This window comes from Rhinichthys klamathensis, unplaced genomic scaffold, assembly GCF_029890125.1.
Source record: "Rhinichthys klamathensis goyatoka isolate OS25496 unplaced genomic scaffold, OSU_Roscu_1.1 h1tg000099l_1, whole genome shotgun sequence".
NCBI classification, from domain to species: Eukaryota; Metazoa; Chordata; class Actinopteri; order Cypriniformes; family Leuciscidae; genus Rhinichthys; species Rhinichthys klamathensis.
In genome coordinates, this window is record NW_026606638.1 from 2,361,294 (window position 1) to 2,380,544 (window position 19,251).

Genomic DNA, 19,251 nt, shown 5'->3' on the forward strand with positions numbered 1-19,251 from the left:
AATCTTGCTGTGTGCTTATGAAAGTTTGATGTTGAAATTAGGAGCTTGCCGATCTGACACCTATGCAAGCTGGAGACCCAGCAAAGTGCTGCCTGCCAGAACAGGACGCTTTCTCTCTTCCCTTCCATCTCTGTCTGTTTCTCTTTCTGTCCCTCTTCTAAGCTGACAACATCAGAACTGTTTTAACAGGGCTTTAATGGCTGGGCCTTGGAACTCCTCTGAGGCTTCAGAGTAACTGTGAACTTCACCTCTTTCTTATGGGAGATGACATGCCCTCCTTTCTCCGCACACACACATTTTCTCTTTCACGCTAACACCAACCCACTTCATACACATTCTGTCACACTCATATTCGTGATGGCTCAGACTCTGTACTGGCGTAAGGATGAGCTGACCTGAGTGGCGTGCCATGGGGTGAATGAGTCCTCTTGTGGCTACCACATTGGTTGCTTGTGGGTGTGCTCATTAGCAGGATGAGACATCATTGTGGCTTCATGGGGGATGTTGTTGCCACACAGACCCTGAGGACCCACAGAGCCCAAAGCTGGCTCTTCTGCTCTGTCTCTCTGGCACTGTTGTGCCCCAGAAGGAAAAGAGGATGAGGAAGGAAGAGAGAGAGAGAGAGAGAGAGAGAGAGAGAGAGAGAGAGAGAGAGAGAGAGAGAGAGAGAGAGAGAGAGAGAGAGAGAGAGAGAGAGAGAGAGAGAGGTTAAAGATGCTGGCTATCTATTTAATTTAATGCTGTTCTCACAACTCCCCATTGACCAGTTTTCACACCACTCTATACATTATTAAATGCTCGTAAATATGCAGTTGTTACCCTAAATAGTCTGATCTGATCCTTAAAAGGTTAGTTTACCCAAAAATGAAAATGATCCCATAATTTACTCACCCTCAAGCCATCCTAGGTGTATATGGCTTTCTTCTTTCAGCCAAACACAGTCGGACAATAATCCACACGGCTCCAGGGGGTTAATTAAGGCCTTCTGAAGTGAAGCGATGCGTTTTTGTAAGAAAAATATCCATAATTATAACTTTATAAACTGTAATCACTAACTTCCGGTAACAGCCGTCCGCATGTTCACGAAAGAGCCGAGTTCCAGCGTATGACGTAGGATGTAGGCGTAGCTTAGGTGAGAGTAGACGCCTGTAGCGGTTCAAACTAATATATATGTATATATTATTATTATTTTTTTTTACATTTATTTTATTTTTTTATTAAAATGTAATATATTCATATTAGGGCTGTCAGTTAAACGCGTTATTAACGGCGTTAACGCAAACCCATTTTAACGGCGTCAATTTTTGTATCGCGCGATTAACAGTCTTTTTGGCCTAGCAAACTTTGTAGTTTTTTTCACATGCTTTTGCAACAGGCGCGGCGCTGCACTATGAAACCCATTAATTTCAATGGCTTGCGCCGCGCGAGGACGTTTTGTTGCTTCGTCGACCAAAGCGCAATCAGATCTAGCGTGACCGGAAACAAAACAACAGGCACGCCGCACACACTTGTTTGGGCTTGCGAGCCGAGCAAATAGTTGGTTGATGTTACGTTTTGAGTGGCTGACGAGCGCAAGATGCCGAAATGGATCCCAATAAGATTCTGAATAGAAAGTTTACTTTTAAAAAGTTGCCAAATGGTTTCATTGTCAAGACCAAAGTAATCTGTGTGTTTTGTCGTTGTGAACTGAGCTATCATCATCGCAGCACGTCCAGTCTGAAATACCACTTGATGATGGCCAAGCACACACACACACACAGCTGATGTGAATTCTGCGCCCCCTCGTCAATATCAGGACCTCGTCAGTATTTCTTTCACCCTTTTATTGATGGACAGTGTTACATTGTGTGCGAGATTATTTGCTCCAAGTGATAATGTTAGTGTGAAATAGAACACAGTATATGCCAATGTTGTTTTCAGTAAAAAACATTTGCACAAAGCAAGCCGATCCACTTTTCCATGTTGATAAGAGCATTAAAATGAGAAAAAATAATGGGACAAAAAGAAATCAAGAGACATTTAGATTAGATAAAAATGTGCGATTAATTGCGATTAATCGCGAGTTAACTATGACATTAATGCGATTAATTAAATATTTTAATTAAACGTTTGACAGCACTAATTCATATAGGCCTACAATGTAACTTGTTATTAGAATGTTGTATGTGGTTAATGGGTGGTTGCTTAAGTTATCAAGTTGCAGTTAGTGAGGTTTAGTTGTACCCAAAGTGAATATGCAATTGATCGTTGCGAAGTTAGTTTTATTTATTAAAAGATTAACACTGTTTAAAAAACTGTGGGGGTATTTCAAATAAATAATTTATTAGGGGTTCAGCTGACAAAAGTGTTTTGAATGTCTGCTGTGTACTACAAAATTGTCTTTCTCTTACCTCTCGGTGTCGTACACACTCTCATAGACTCTTTCTGTCTCTCTCTTTAACTTGAACTCTCTTCGCACATGCTAAAACACACACAACACTCACTCTCAGACACACTCACAGAACGCCTGCAGCGGTAGACACTTCTTCCTCTCACAGGAGCTGATGTGCAAAGAGTGTGAGTAATCGGCCATGATGCACCATCTCAGGAGGGAGAGTGTGTCCTTCTCATTCAGACACCGCAACTCAAGTCTTTGCATCCCCCAACAACCCACACACACTCAATTACATTTCCAGAAACACGTCCACATCACTTTCACACCACAAAAGCTCTTATTTATAATGATTTTACAAAATAATCACATTACAGTACAGAGGAGTTTGTTATATATCCCACAGAGAGCATGAGTAACACTAAAGCAATGTGGGAGAAATTTTACAATGCCCAATATGGCGGCTCTACCAAAATAAAGCCCTTCCTTCTAAATAAAAGAGCCAAAGTAAAATCATTTCTGTTTGATGATAGCTGCAGTGGCTGGACCGACATGAATTATACAGTTTTTTTGTGTGTTATTTGAGCACAAGAAACAGTCTATGATACCTTTCATTTCAGTGAGTGATACTAAAAGCATGTTCAGTTTTATAAACAGATTAGCATTATATAGCACAGCAGTTTGACAATGAAATGTTTGATGAGTACATGTTCCATACATATCGCCTTTGGCTTTTGGCTTGCTTAGTTGGGGACATTTAATATCCAACAATATTATTGATCTACTTGCATTGATACCATTATACAGTATGAGAACTGAACTGAGCTGGACGATGACATCACACTTTTCTCCAGAGCGGCTATATAAATGAAACTAAATGAATAACTTTTTTACAACAAAAATGAACCATCACTGAACTTAAGCTGGACCCTATTTTCTTCTAAATCTACTGTAGGCTACAGCAGAAAGTTGTGTTATTTTCCTGTTATCACTGTAAAGCTGCTTTGAAACTATCTGTATTGTAAAAAACGCTATATAAATAAAGGTGAATTGACTTGAATATACAAAAGATAAAGTTTTAAAAATGTCCCCACATAACAATAGCAACACAGACGAACAATATAGTAAGTACCATTTTCAGAACTTCTTTTCATGCTGATGAATGATAAAAAAATTGACAGACAATCAGAATCCACCCCTTATAAGAAACGTTGGTGTGGGCGCTAATATAATTATCATTATAGTTATGTAGTTATCATTCTTGGTGTGAACAGGCCTTAATGCTCTAATGCGTTTGAAAATAACGCACCACCTACAGTACAATAAACCTACCCTAAATCAAATAGTGCCCTAAATCAGATGCAAACACGAGATAAACACATTTGCTGAAGCTACTGAGCAAGTTTACTATGTTAGAAAAGGATGCATATAAGACTGATTGTGATGCTAACATCAAAAGGTATTAGTTTACAAATCATGCATCTATCGTAAAGTGTTTTGAGGTCATAACATAGTATTGTGCAAGGAACCACAGGGAAATAGTCTTTATTAATCAATAAATCTGCCCCTGTAACAATTTATGTAAAAGAAAAAGGAATAAAAGTGGTTGTTTTTTTTACTGCCACAAGTGTTTTTAGAGAATTTTATGTAAAGATACGTTTTTGCAGTTTTGTAGGTAAAGAGGCATGTAAGTTTGCTTTAAAGGGTTAGTTCACCCAAAAATGAAAATTATGTCATTGATGACTCACCCTCATGTCGTTCCAAGCCCGTAAGACCTCCGTTCATCTTCGGAACAGTTTAAGATATTTCAGATTTAGTCCGAGAGTTTTCTGTCCCTCCATTGAAAATGTATGTACGGTATACTGTCCTTGTCCAGAAAGGAAATAAAGACATCATCAAAGTAGTCCATGTGACATCAGTGGGAATGTTTTGAAGCATCGAAAATAAATTTTGGTCCAAAAATAACAAAAACTACGACTTTATTCAGCATTGTATTCTCTTCCGGTTCTGTTGTCAAGCCGCGCTCACGAGTCCGCAGTGACGCTGATGACGTGAGACGCTGCTGACGTGTATCTGGTGCGTCCGTGTATTCGGGTTCAAATAAATATGGCTGGGCAAAAAAAATGCAAGTCTTCCTCTGTGTTGAAATCCTTAGACATGTTTCCGAAGATTGTTTTGTTTACAGCGTGCGTCTCCCTCAGACTGTAAACGAAGCTCAGGCGCACTGATAACACGTCAGCAGCGTCTTACGTCACCAGCGTCACTGAACGCGGCTTGACAACAGAACCGGAAGAGAATACAATGCTGAATAAAGTCGTAGTTTTTGTTATTTTTGGACCAAAATTTATTTTCGATGCTTCAAAACATTCTAACTAACCCACTGATGTCACATGGACTACTTTGATTATGTCTTTATTTCCTTTCTGGACAAGGACAGTATACCGTACATACATTTTCAATGGAGGGACAGAAAGCTCTCGGACTAAATCTAAAATATCTTAAACTGTGTTCTGAAGATGAACGGAGGTCTTACGGGCTTGGAACGACATGAGAGTGAGTCATTAATGACATAATTTTCATTTTTGTGTGAACTAACCCTTTAAGCTCTATTGACAGCACATGTGGCCTGCTGTAAATTACCATAGATGATAATGAAATGAGTAGTTGAGCTGAAATCAAAGAGTAAAAACAAAGAAAAAGCCTCTACAGTAAGGCACTTAGAATCTACAAATATGAAAAGTGTACAGCAAAATGTACAACTATCACCCTTTCTACTTACTCATGCACCACAGGTCTGTTCACTTTTAAGCCACATTCAGTTTCACAGTACAGAAACAAAGTTAAGTGCACTAAAGACATAACAAGCCTTATTACACATTCTGACTGGTATTAAAGCTCTCTTTATCCTTCAATCACAGTCACATGCAGGACTTTCAAACAGCAACGTTTATTAAATGACGAGTCGCCGGATGGGACTCATCAGCTTCAATTTATGCAGCTGAGGCTCTAAGCAAATCTATCAGCAGTGATTGGTGAGAGAAAACAATCAGAGGGCGGCCAGAAGCCAAAAGTTCAGACTCTCATGAACTGAACTGCTTTGCAGGATCATTTTTTTCCCCTGTCCGTCTGCCCCCTTCCTCTCGCATAGAGGAAATGAGTGTCATCTCTCAGAGATTTACTTCTCAAGCATCTCTTTTCATCACAACAAATTCTTAATTTGTGGGCACGATATCTATATGCATGCAGGGCTTTGTAAAACTTGGATAAAAGTCATATCCAAAGGCAGTTAGACACCATTTGTAAATCTCATGCACTCTTTTTGCAAAACTCTAAACACATTCTCACTCACTAAAACAAATTTTGCACTGTGATGCACTGATGTTGCAAAACGGTAAACACAAGTGGCAAAAGTTAAACAAAACTACAACACAGTTGTCATCGTTTACACACTACGACTCAAAATTGTTCACACTTACTTCTGATGATGTGATCAAACCAACTGTACATAAATACAAGTCAGTTCAGAGTGCCAAAACTGACTCAAAATTTTGGACTTAATGTTGATACAACAATGGATGGAAACAATAAAAGAGGGAAAGAAGGAAGAGTATGTGTATAAGAGGTGTAAGGAGGAAGAGGATGAGGACGAGAAAGAGCAAGGTGTGGAGAATGTTGTCAAGGCTGGATCTGGCTTTAGGGTTTTTCCCTTTGCCTGCAGAGATGACATTGTCTGTGATGTGGACAAAGTCCTCCGGCCGAACCAACATGAAGACATGATGCTGAAGCAGAATAAATCTCTCATTGACCTTGATTTTGCAGTTGCTCAACTCTTATGAGTGTACTGTAACATGCTTTTCATTTAGAGTTTTTTACTGTAACCTTTTTGGCTTTTGCAGTTGGGTCACTGTATTTTCACAGTATGCAAGTGCTGAATATACAGAAATTAAATACTATACAATATTCAGTACAATACTATACTTGCAGTACAGTTTACAATTTATTCACCTTACTACTGTAAGTTGTCATTACTGTAGGCTACTTTTTACATAATTGCTAAATTAGTTTACTTTGTTGCAATATACTTTTTTCTATAACTGTATGCTTTGGATTCCTTTTTCTTATTTTTTTTTTATGTAGTGTCTAATGAATGATACAGTGTTTATAATTTTGACTTGCTGTGTGTATGATCTGAAAGCATTGTTTGATTTTGAGCACAGGTAAAATGGTTTTGAGGCACTTGTTTGATTTTGCCAGAAGAGTCAGAGGTTCCCTGAATGTGGATTGAAAATTTGGTTTTGTGTTTAAGGTTTTGAGAAAGTGAGTGATGGTTTCTAGAAATGTGTTTTAGCAATTCAGAAACACTCTAATGCGGCGCTTTAGCGTGTTTATCGGGAGAAAGCAACACGCATGGGCCGGAAAGTGCTTAAATGAAGCGCATTTGGCTCTAGATAAAAATATTAGAGGATGTTGCGCCAAAATATCATTACTGTAAAAGACCATGAGCGCTTGTAATGAGTACCGCTCCGTGGTTTTGGGCCTGTTTAAATACCTGGCGATACGCATTCAAGACGGATTTAAATCCGATCGATCAAACCACATCAGGAGGAGGTCTGGGCCGCATTCCAGACAAAACTAGACAAGTCTAAATGCATGTGGTTGTTGAAACTACATATGTACATTTTACTCCTCCCAACAATGCTAAAAAATAAACGTGTGCGAGTGTGTTATAGGCTATATGACATGTCATTGCCCAGCCTGATCTCATGAAATGCGTCTCTTTAGCACACATTGTATTTGTCGTGCAATTTTAAAATGAGTTTTTACATGCATATGATTCGCGTGCAAACTACTGCAAATAAAACTGAAAGTAAGGCCCAACAAGGACGAAATGAGTCATAAAAAAAAGAATTTACTGTATAACATGGAATTTAATTGATTGATTGATTCATGTGCTTAGAACACGTAATCACGATGTTTTCGACTCCAGTTGAAGAGCACATAAACACAGCAGTAAAGTGACTCTCCTTCACCAGGAATGAGGAAGCTGCTTTACAGACACTCCTGTTTTACACACGTCACTCAAACACAGAAGCAGGAAACTATTTCAACTCCTCAGTTCAGGGAAACTGAAACTGAATTATTGTTGAGCTGTTGTGTGTTTGTGTCTCTCTGTATTCATGCAGTAAAATGGCAGAAGCCAGAATTTCTCAGGATGAGTTCACGTGTCCAGTGTGTCTGGATCTCCTGAAGGATCCAGTGACCATCCACTGTGGACACAGTTACTGTAAGATCTGTATTACAGGCTGCTGGGATCAGGAGGATGAGAAGAGAGTCTACAGCTGCCCTCAGTGCAGACAGACCTTCAGTCCAAGACCTGCTTTAGCTAAAAACACCATTCTGGCTGACATGGTGGAGAAACTGAAGAAGACTAAACGTCCTGCTGACTGTTACGCTGGAGCTGGAGACGTGGAGTGTGACGTCTGTACTGGAAGAAAATACAAAGCCGTCAAGTCCTGTCTGGTGTGTCAGGAATCCTACTGTCAAACTCATTTTGACCGTCATGAGGAATTTCACTTTCGTAAGCCACACAAAGTAATTGATGCCACTGGACGACTGCAGGACATGATCTGCCATGAACATGATAAAGAGCTAGACATGTATTGTATTACTGATCAACAATGCATTTGTCTGTGGTGTAAGGAGTGTGAACATAAAAACCACAATACTGTATCAACAGCAGCACAGAGGACAGGTATGAACCGGGAGGGATTGTTCACGCAGAAATTAAAGTTGTATTCATTTACTCATGTTGTTCCAAATCGGATTTATTTACTTTCTTCTGTGGAATGTAAAATATGTTATTTTGAAGAATGTCTCATACATTTTAGTCTATACACTCACCTAAAGGATTATTAGGAACACCATACTAATACTGTGTTTGACCCCCTTCCGCCTTCAGAACTGCCTTAATTCTATGTGGCATTGATTCAACAAGGTGCTGAAAGCATTCTTTAGAAATGTTGGCCCATATTTATAGGATAGCATCTTGCAGTTGATGGAGATTTGTGGGATGCACATCCAGGGCACGAAGCTCCCGTTCCACCACATCCCAAAGATGCTCTATTGGGTTGAGATCTGGTGACTGTGGGGGCCATTTTAGTACAGTGAACTCATTGTCATGTTCAAGAAACCACATTGCTGGAAGTAGCCATCAGAGGATGGGTACATGGTGGCCATAAAGGGATGGACATGGTCAGAAACAGGTAGGCTGTGGCATTTAAACGATGCCCAATTGGCACTAAGGGGCCTAAAGTGTGCCAAGAAAACATCCCCCACACCATTACACCACCACCAGCAGCCTGCACAGTGGTAACAAGGCATGATGGATCCATGTTCTCATTCTGTTTACGCCAAATTCTGACTCTACCATCTGAATGTCTCAACAGAAATCGAGACTCATCAGACCAGGCAACATTTTTCCAGTCTTCAACTGTCCAATTTTGGTGAGCTCTTGCAAATTGTAGCCTCTTTTTCCTATTTGTAGTGGAGATGAGTGGTACCCGGTGGAGTCTTCTGCTGTTGTAGCCCATCCGCCTCAAGGTTGTGCGTGTTGTGGCTTCACAGATGCTTTGCTGCATACCTCGGTTGTAACGAGTGGTTATTTCAGTCAAAGTTGCTCTTCTATCAGCTTGAATCAGTCGGCCCATTCTCCTCTGACCTCTAGCATCAACAAGGCATTTTTGCCCACAGGACTGCCGCATACTGGATGTTTTTCCCTTTTCACACCATTCTTTGTAAACCCTAGAAATGGTTGTGCGTGAAAATCCCAGTGACTGAGCAGATTGTGAAATACTCAGACCGGCCCGTCTGGCACCAAGAACCATGCCATGCTCAAAATTGCTTAAATCACCTTTCTTTCCCATTCTGACATTCAGTTTGGAGTTCAGGAGATTGTCTTGACCAGGACCACACCCCTAAATGCATTGAAGCAACTGCCATGTGATTGGTTGATTAGATAAGTGCATTAATGAGAAATTCAACAGGACGTATTACTAATAATCCTTTAGGTGAGTGTACATTGAAAGTCAATGAGGTACAAAAGTTTCAAGCTCCAAAAAGAAGAAAAAAGCATAAAAGTAATCAGATAATATAATATAATATAAATTAAATGAATGGCTTTTAAGTGCACTTAAAGAGACCAAACTTCCATAACTTTTTCATAAGTACACTTTATAAGTAAATTTTAATAATGTAAAATTGAAAGTTTTACTTAAGTTTTACTTTAAAGTACATTTTAATAATATTTAATAGTAAATTTAATATAAGAATGACATACTTAAATCCTACGTTAAATCCTTAAGTGGGTCAAAAAGTCACTCTTAAGTTCAGCTAAGTGCTTTAAATTTATATTTAACCTTATAACACATTTTAATTTAATAATTAACATGCAATTACATGTCTGAAAACATTACGTTCAGTTCACATTTATTTCACAATTATATTCTTTTAAATTATATTATTTCCACAATAAGTACACTTTTTAAAAGTATGCTACTTTTAAAATAGCCAAATTTTGATTCATCAATCAAATCAAATCATTGATCAACTCATGTATGTGGAGCCCAAATCAAATATGAGGACATCAAAAACATCAAACTTCACTGGTGTTTGTGTCATGACATCATGATGTTTAGTCATGTGACTGACGTGCAAGAACCAATGAGGTTTGATTACGTGAGGTTATTGTACTAATGATATAAAACTAGGCACTGATGAAATACTACAGACATTTTTTTCAGGAAACCATGAATCAGTGGTTTGAACCATGACAGTAAAAACCTACCATGCAAGACCATTACCCACTTTACCAATTCTGGATTCATGTAGCTTTAATGTTTGTGTGCTAACAGTTTTATGTGTCATTTCCTGTAATTGGTTTGTCCTCTAGAAACAGCTGAAGGAGACGCAGATAAAGATCCGTCAGAGAATCCAGCAGAGACAGAAAGATATTCAGCAGCTGGGAGAGGCTGTGGAGTCTCATAAGGTGAGTCTGGAGAAGAAGAGAAGTTTGAGACGTCTCAGTTTGGACTCACTCGTCTCGCCTCAGTCCTGCTGAAGCCACTGTGTGATTGTGATGTGTGTCCTAACAGCATTCTGCACAGACAGCGGTGGAGAACAGTGAGAGGATCCTTACTGATCTCATCCGCTCCATTGAGAGAAGCCGCTCTGAGGTCACGCAGCGGATCAGAGATCAGGAAAAGACTGCAGTGAGTCGAGGTGAAGAACGACTGGAGCGACTGGAGCAGGAGATCAATGATCTGAGGAAGAGAGACGCTGAGCTGGAGCAGCTTTCACACACACACAATCACGTCCATTTTCTGCAGGTAACAGAGATCTAGAAGAACAGGATCATAGACTTGAGCAAGATCCTGCTATGACAGAGGAACATTTCATGCGAGCAGAATGAGCCGTTGACTGAGATGTTGTCAGGAATTCAGTCAGATTCACAGTCAAGTGTTGTGTTGTCATATAATCATCAGTCAGACTCTCAGTGGATCATCTTCTATTTAAAGAGATGATGCTTACAAAGCCCTGGGAAATTTACAATGAAATATTAAAGGGATAGTTCGCCCAAAAATGAAAATTATCCCATGATTTACTCCCCCCTTACACAAACGCATCGCTTCGCTTCAGAAGGCCTTTATTAACCCCCCGGAGCCATGTGGAACACTTTTATGATGGATAGATGCACTTTTATGGACTTCAAAACAGAAACAGCCATTCTCTACCATTATAAAGCTTGGAAGAGCCAGGGCATTTTTTAGTATAACTCTGATTGTTTTCGTCTGAAAGAAGAATGTCATATTCACCTAGGATGACTCGAGGGTAAGTAAATCATGGGCTAATTTTCATTTTTGGGTGAACTATCTCATTTCACCTTCTGGTTTCTTCTGTCCTGATGAAATCAGTGAACTCGATGGTATCAATATCCACCCCCAAATATTTTAATGGAATATTTTATTTCACCTACAATATTTTACAGAAATTGTTTCCAAATTGGGTCAGGTGATCTTCAAAGCTGATAAGATTGATTTTTATGTCCATGACTGTTTACCTCTAACGCATTGATGAATTTGTCCATGAAGACTCCAAACAGAAAGTGAGGCTGTATATTAACAATGCTTATAAAAACCAAACAAAACCTAAACTTGGGATCCTTAAGAGACCTTGTGAAGTTTCAGTGCCACTTACCAGTCAAAAGTTACATATGATGGTCAATCTACTCGTAGCCTTTGTACTGCTTTACAAAACATTAACAAGTTCCAAAGTTAATTAAACAGTGTCTATGTGAGAACTGTTTTTAAGACTTTTAAAAAGTGCACTTTGTAATAATGTCAAAATAAAAGTTTGAATTTGTACATTTTAAATCATTATGTTTCAATAATTTTTTGTCAGGCTTTAAAGAAGTACTAACATACTAAAGCACATGCAAAGTACTTGATTATTATTAAAACTGTAGGGTACCCTTACAGAAAAACCACATGAGTTTCACATGTGCAAAAACACATGTGATCCCATGTGACAACGTGGACATGTGATTTTGCACATGTGAAATTTAACATGTGAAATATGTGGAACACATGTGCTTTGCACATGTTAAAGGTAATTTGCACATGGGAAACGTGTGGTTTTGGAACATTTTCATGTGAAACCCATGTATATTCCCATGTGAAACCCATGGGATTGCATGTGAAACCCATGTGATTACATGTGAAACCCATGGGATTGCATGTGAAACCCATGTGATTACATGTGAAACCCATGGGATGTGAAACCCATGTGATTACATGTGAAACCCATGTGATTACATGTGAAACCCATGGGATTGCATGTGAAACCCATGTGATTACATGTGAAACCCATGGGATTGCATGTGAAACCCATGTGATTGCATGTGAAACCCATGTGATTACATGTGAAACCCATGGGATTGCATGTGAAACCCAAAATTCCCATGTGAAATCCATGAGCTTACATGTGAAACGTAAAATTCCCATGTGAAACATTTAATCACATGTGAAACCCATGAGATATCATGTGAAATGTAAAATATCTCATGTGAAACCCATAGAATGACATTTGAAACCCATCAACAATCCATGTTAAAGCTACACACCATGTAAACCTGTAACTTCATGTGAAATCCATGTAAAAATCATTAAGCAATATACCACAGAAAACGGTAGGCCTACCATGTTCTTGTGTAGGCTCTATAGCCTAATGTTTCCCAACATTAAAACAAATAATTCAAAAAAAAATTTTTTTCACTTTTTATTTCATTTCAAAATATGCAATACAAATTGAATGTTTAAAACAAACAAAGCAAAACCAAATTAAAATTATACATAAAAAGCCGCAAAAAACGCAGGTATACGCGCATGTGTGTGTGTGTGGTGTGCGTTTGTGAAAGTGTGTTGTCTCAGTCCTTTGTGTCTCCTGCAGCAGGCATCCTGTTTTGGGATAGAAAAAGATCAAAGATTAGGGCAGTGCAAACCATAGACTGTAAAAAAAAATATGGACGTAGTGTCCGTGACGTCACCCCGTAGGTTTCTGAAAAGCATTTTTATGGGGCTTAATAATTAATTATTATTCATTTGTAATGTTATTATGTCATTAAACGTTTTACGTAAATATGCTATGGAAATACATCTTGCTTAAACAACTGTATAAGACGAGTGGTGCGTCTCATTTATAAAAAAAACTATTGACAGTTTGTGATTAGATCACAATGTAGACTGAGGAATAAACTGAGTCATCAGTCCTCGCGCATGTCGGTTTCGCAAATGTGAACAGACCACATGGGGATCACACTTGGATGTTGGATCGTCTGAATATTACCTTTCTGCTCGTCTCCTCAGATCTTTTAACTTTTGTGCCATGCAGACCTTGATCTCAGTGCCTCCGATGCCTGGGTGCCTCTTTTTGACATGGTCTGTAAGAAATGAGATTGATTACATTAAAATTTGAAAACAAGTTTGACATGAAGTGACATAACTGTCAGATTCAAACTGTGCTTTCCGCGCTATGGCTGGCGCTGACGGACGCGCTCAGCGCTTGTCATATATAATAACTATTGATAAAAGATATTCAGACATGCTTACCAATTATTAGCTGCACCTTTTGTAGGTCAAGGCTCTTTTTTCACCAACAACCCCTTTTTTTCCGTTCATGCTGCCATCTCTTCGAAAGAGAAGATGGAGTCCATAAGAGTTCTGGTTAACTTTTTGTAGCCCTTACATCTTTGAGCATGATCCAAAGCAACTGGGTTCATTAAGTCAGTCACAGACTTGTTCTGCAAAGCAAAAAATAAAATAAAAAATAGAACATTTTCGTCAGGACAGAAACCGTGATCTTTTCAACGTTATTGCATATTAGGTGAGGTTTTCACTTTGGAGCTGTGAGTGTAAATTTTAGCATACAAGTATTTATTGTTCATGCTCGAGTCTTGATACTCTTTTACCTTCATATTCCAGAGTTTAGGGGTAAAATGTGAGAAATCTCCTTTAGTGGACTTGGATATGCTGGGCACTACTCACTGATCTATATAAATGACTTGATTGCTCATGACGTCATGTAAATTGAAGTCACCATATTCTATTGAATTAATAGGAAATCATCTGACTTTAATGAGTAAACATGACCTAACGAGTCAGTGTTTTTTATATTTGAATTCTATACATTCTTACCATGTAAACATCCAAAACATTTCTGATTATTATCAATGTTGAAAACAGTTGTGCTGATTAATGTGTTTGTGTAAACCATTGTAACAGTTTAAACCATTTTTTCCCCTCCAGGATTCATTGTTAAATAGACCACAAACATATGAAGGGTAGTTTACACTAATGTTCAAACATTTGGGGTCAATGATAGATTTAAAAATGAACAGAAAAAAAAGAAGAAATTCATATTTTTACTCAGCAAGGATGCATTAAATTGATCAAAAGAGAGAGTAAGGATTTCTGTTTCAAATAAATGCTGTTATTTTAACCTTTCTATTCATCAAATAATCCTGAAAAACACAAAAATATGAAGCAGCACAACTGTTTTCAACACTGATAATAATCATAAATGTTTTTTTGAGCATCAAATCGTCATATTAGAATAATTTATGAAGGATGATGTGAAGCTGTGATGCTGAAAATTCAGCTTTGATCATAGGAAGTAATTGCATTTTACAATATATTCACATAGAAAACAGTTTTTATTTATTTATATTATTTCACAATATTATTGTTTTTAATGTTTTTTGGTGAACATAAGAGAAAGAGACATAAACATTTGTACCAAGACAATTAGTGTATGTTTGACATTAGTGTATGTTTGGCGTTTTACTTACTAATCATATGGTTCATCAATAGTGCTTTAGAGATGAAGATCAGCTCCACTCCGCTCCGTTGAAGGGCATCAGCACTGAAGGATCTAAGAACACAACAAGCCATTTGTCACTGAGCCAACAATGCAATGCCAGGTTTATTGAAAGGAAAGAAGCTACAGCAGAGGTGAAATGCAGAAAAGAGAAAGAATTTAAAGAATATACAGAATATAATTTCTTAACTAGGATAACAGAATTTGTTTTTGGGTTTACTTATTCATTTAATTTTGCTCATACGGTGTAACTTCGTTTGGATGTCAAAACCTTCTTAAAATAAACAATTTAAAAAAACAAATTGAGAAATAAAATGAGGTTATTTAATGAGCTTCCTCGGCTCACCTGTGTCCTAACGTTACTTCTCCGGCAGCAGCTTTCTCCAGAAATGTTGAAGTCGTGGAGCTTTCTCTCTGTTATGGGTTATTTTGTTACTACTGAAATCACAGAACATTTTTTAATCAAAATGTGTTTAACGTTACCATTGAGCTAACGTTAGTTTCAGCCAATTTTCTTGCTCCTGAAAGTAACATCACCGATACGTTATGTTTACGTTTGTGTTAAATAAATTAGCTCACTTCCAAGTAAAACCTTTACAAAACCTCTCATCTACACATAAGAGGTGATTAAAAGCCCAAACTTTAATAAATAAAAGTTCAACCGAGTTAACATTACGTTAGCCTAGCTAGCTGCTACCTCTTCAGAAAACGGTTGAGATCCTAACGGACTTTTTCCGAAGACACTACACCATGTAAATTTTTAACAGAATCGTGTCAATTACAAGTAAGAGAAATGTCAAAAACAGTTGTGAGTATTATTCGTGTGATTTTAGAGACTAATCTCACCTGGAAAAAGCCGTGAAAAGTTTAAACAACATCGAGAGAGGGAGTTTTGTTGCTTACCAGTAGCAGTGGTCCCGCGCCGTTTCCATGGCAACTCTGCGCGCCGGCCGCTCCAGTGTTTGAAATACTCGAAAGTTCACGCGCACGGCATTGATTAAACCACGTCAAAATCATGCAGCACTTAAAATGAAAAGTTTAATATCCACTTTATTTTATTTGAAAACGTGCTTGCAGTAGCCTATTGATTATATCAAATATAATATACTGTTGATTATGTAAAATATATTTACAATATAGCTTTAGAAATGGTAAACAGTGTTGAAATAAAAGTATTGCAAAAACTCATTAAAAACTATACGTGTATATAAGTGTTAGTATATACACATGCATTATAAGCTTTATGTTCTATGCATTTTGTGTGAAAAAGGCTATTGAAGCTAAAAATGTACAGTATTTGTGACGTGGTAACATAATTCACATGTTAAAACCTATTACAACGTGCAAATATATTTCACATGAGCTCCACATTATTACCTATAACATGTTTTCCACATGTGCCACGTGTTCCATTAAGTTCACATGTGGTGACATGTTGTTCACATGTGGTCGAACATTACTGCATGTGGTGACATGTTGTTCACATGTGGTCGAACATTACTGCATGTGGTGACATGTTGTTCACATGTGGTGAAACATTGTTCACATGTGATGACATGTTGTTTATATGTGGTCACATGTGGGCATATGTGGTCACATGTGGTCACATGTGGGCACATGTGGAAAACATGTGATAACATGTGAAATTCATGTGTTTTTTCTGTAAGGGTATTCAATATTATATTTGAAATTAAACAAATAAGTTTCAATAGAAATGACATCATTTTTTTTTTTTGACAATGACAATAGAAGTAATTATGAAATAACATACAGATACTTAAATCCTACTTAAGTTGGTCAAAGAGCTCTCTAAATGAAGACTTCAGATTCAAAAGCCTCCAAGTCCGTCTAAAGTTTTTGTTTAATATTAACATTTTTATCAGGCTCCTATGTATAGGTTTCTACCCAAGTACTGGCATTTCTGAATGAGCTGAGGCTGGGATTTGGTGAGTTTGAAGTGAAAGTATTTGATGAGAGTAGGCTATACTATGTGCGGAGAGCATTCACTCAATATTATGATCTCATTTTTGACATAGGTGGCTTTTAGAGGCTTTTGCATCGGAGGTCTTCAAATATTAGCTAATTGAATTTAATATACATTTAGATAAGACAGTTTAATGTAGCATTAAATAATGAATTTGAGAAGAATGTGGCTGATTGTGTGAAAGTGCTGGATTGAGGCGAGTTATGAAGAGAAGTCAAGTAAACAACAGATCTGATAGTAGTGCAGGTTATTAGCTGAAGTGTGGAGCTGATAAGTTTTAATTTCTGTTTTCTGTAGAGTTTCCAGTCTCTCTCAGCACCTCCTGAATCTACAGACGAACCCGATGTTCCCTTCGGTTCTCTCTCCTCTTTTGATGGCATGAGAGAATCTATCCGTCACCTGATAGACAAACTGGAGGATTTCTGCAAAGAGGAGTTCAAGAAGATCTCAGACGGAGGTAAAGTCCTGCTCCTCGTTTATACAGATGTGGGTAGAAAGATCCTAAATCTGAACGTACAACAGTTTCCGAAATATTCCTACGATTTGTCCTTATATGCATCTCAGTTTCTAAATCACAGTTCATCTTAAATTCAAGTGCAATGTGAACAAGTGCATCAAATCCACCTACAGAACGGCCACAAATATCCCTTGACGATTCAGAAATACAGAACCTGTCATCATGGAACAATTGTTTATATACACATGACGTAGGATGAAATTCACAGAATTTAAGATTAATCCGACATGTGTGTTTTATAAATCAGGGCCCTGGAGATTCATCTGCTCTCAGAAATTAGTATATCATACAACGTCAACATCATATTAGAAATGTCTCAGAAATTAATGTATTTCTTGTCAGTTTTCTTCACACTGTTCATGTCTGTTTATTTCCTCAGTCACTTTCACCAACATGAATCCCAAGACCAGGAACGACTTCCTACAACGTGAGTCACTAAGAAAACAAGCAGAAAAAACTCAATGAATGTTTTTCATGTAGAAGGAGAAATAAATCATGATATAAGAGCTTTATAATTGATCATGTTAATAATGATTTACACTGGATATTTGCTCAGCTGTACTGAGACGCTGCTAATACATTGAACATTGATTCATGACGAGTTCAGATACATTAAAAGATCAGATAGATTCTTAATTCCTGTTTCTGGTGTGTTTTCTCTCCACCAGATTCCCATCAGCTCACTCTGGATCTGAACACAGTGAATAAACTCATCCATCTATCTGAGAGGAACAGAGTGATTTCTGACACTGGCACAGAGCAGCCGTATCCTGATCATCCAGACAGATTTTATAGTTATTCTCAGGTGTTGTGTAGAGAGAGTGTGTGTGGACGCTGTTACTGGGAGATCGAGTGGACTGGGAGTCGTGTGTTTATATCATTGTCATATAAGAGCATCAGCAGGAAGGGATTGGGTAATGAGCGTTGGTTTGGAGGTAATGATCAGTCCTGGAGTTTGGACTGCTCTTCCTCCAGCTACTCATTCAGACACAATAACAGACGCACTGATATCCGTGCAGTGTCCTCCAGCAGAAGAATAGGAGTGTATGTGGATCACAGTGCAGGAACTCTGTCCTTCTACAGCGTCTCTGACACAATGAGCCTCATCCACACAGTCCAGACCACATTCACTCAGCCGCTCTATCCTGGGTTTGCTGTTGGTTCTGGATCATCAGTGAAACTGTGTTGATGTTTCAGAATAGATTGCAGTGAGATTTTACCCATAATATTTTGAGCTCCACGATAAATCAGTTGCAGTGAGATACAGCGACTCTTATTTTAATTCAGTTCATGCAAAGTGTGAAGTGTCAGTGCTAAAACTGACTCAAAATGTTGCACTGAATGTTGATCCAACAATGGATGGAAACAATATAAGAGGGAGAGGGGGAAGAGTATGTGTATAAGAGTAAGAGGTATATGTTTAGAGTATGTGAATAAGAGGTGTAAGGAGGAAGAGGATGGGGACGAGAAAGAGCAAGGTGTGGAGAGTGTTGTCAAGGCTGGATCTGGCTTTAGGGTTTTTCCCTTTGCCTGCAGAGATGACATTGTCTGTGATGTGGACAAAGTCCTCCGGCCGGACCAACATGAAGACATGATGCTGAAGCAGAATAAATCTCTCACTGACCTTGATTTTGCAGTTGCTCAACTCTTATGAGTGTACTGTAACATGCTTTTCATTTAGAGTTTTTTACTGTAACCTTTTTGGCTTTTGCAGTTGGGTCACTGTATTTTCACAGTTTGCAAGTGCTGAATATACAGACATTCAATACTATACAATATTCAGTACAATACTATACTTGCAGTACAGTTTACAATTTATTCACCTTATTACTGTAAGTTGTCATTACTGTACTTTTTGACACTCTAAAAAATGCTGGGTTGTTTCAACCCAAAGTTGGGTCAAATATGGACAAACCCAAATGTTGGGTTAAAAATGTAATTAAAAATGTA

The 19,251-nt window shown here is 38.1% G+C and overlaps 1 protein-coding gene across 1 annotated transcript; it reads left to right on the forward strand.

Moving 5' to 3' along the window:
- The first annotated feature begins 7,509 nt into the window (after nt 1-7,509).
- LOC130086777 (tripartite motif-containing protein 16-like protein) lies at nt 7,510-18,701 on the forward strand. The gene is made up of 7 exons (XM_056252969.1): nt 7,510-8,123; nt 9,404-9,417; nt 10,326-10,415; nt 10,522-10,755; nt 17,082-17,241; nt 17,681-17,728; nt 17,970-18,701. The coding sequence occupies exons 1-7, from the start codon at nt 7,559-7,561 to the stop codon at nt 18,488-18,490; spliced, it is 1,632 nt and encodes a 543-aa protein (XP_056108944.1). The 5' UTR covers nt 7,510-7,558; the 3' UTR covers nt 18,491-18,701.
- The last annotated feature ends 550 nt before the right edge of the window (nt 18,702-19,251 follow it).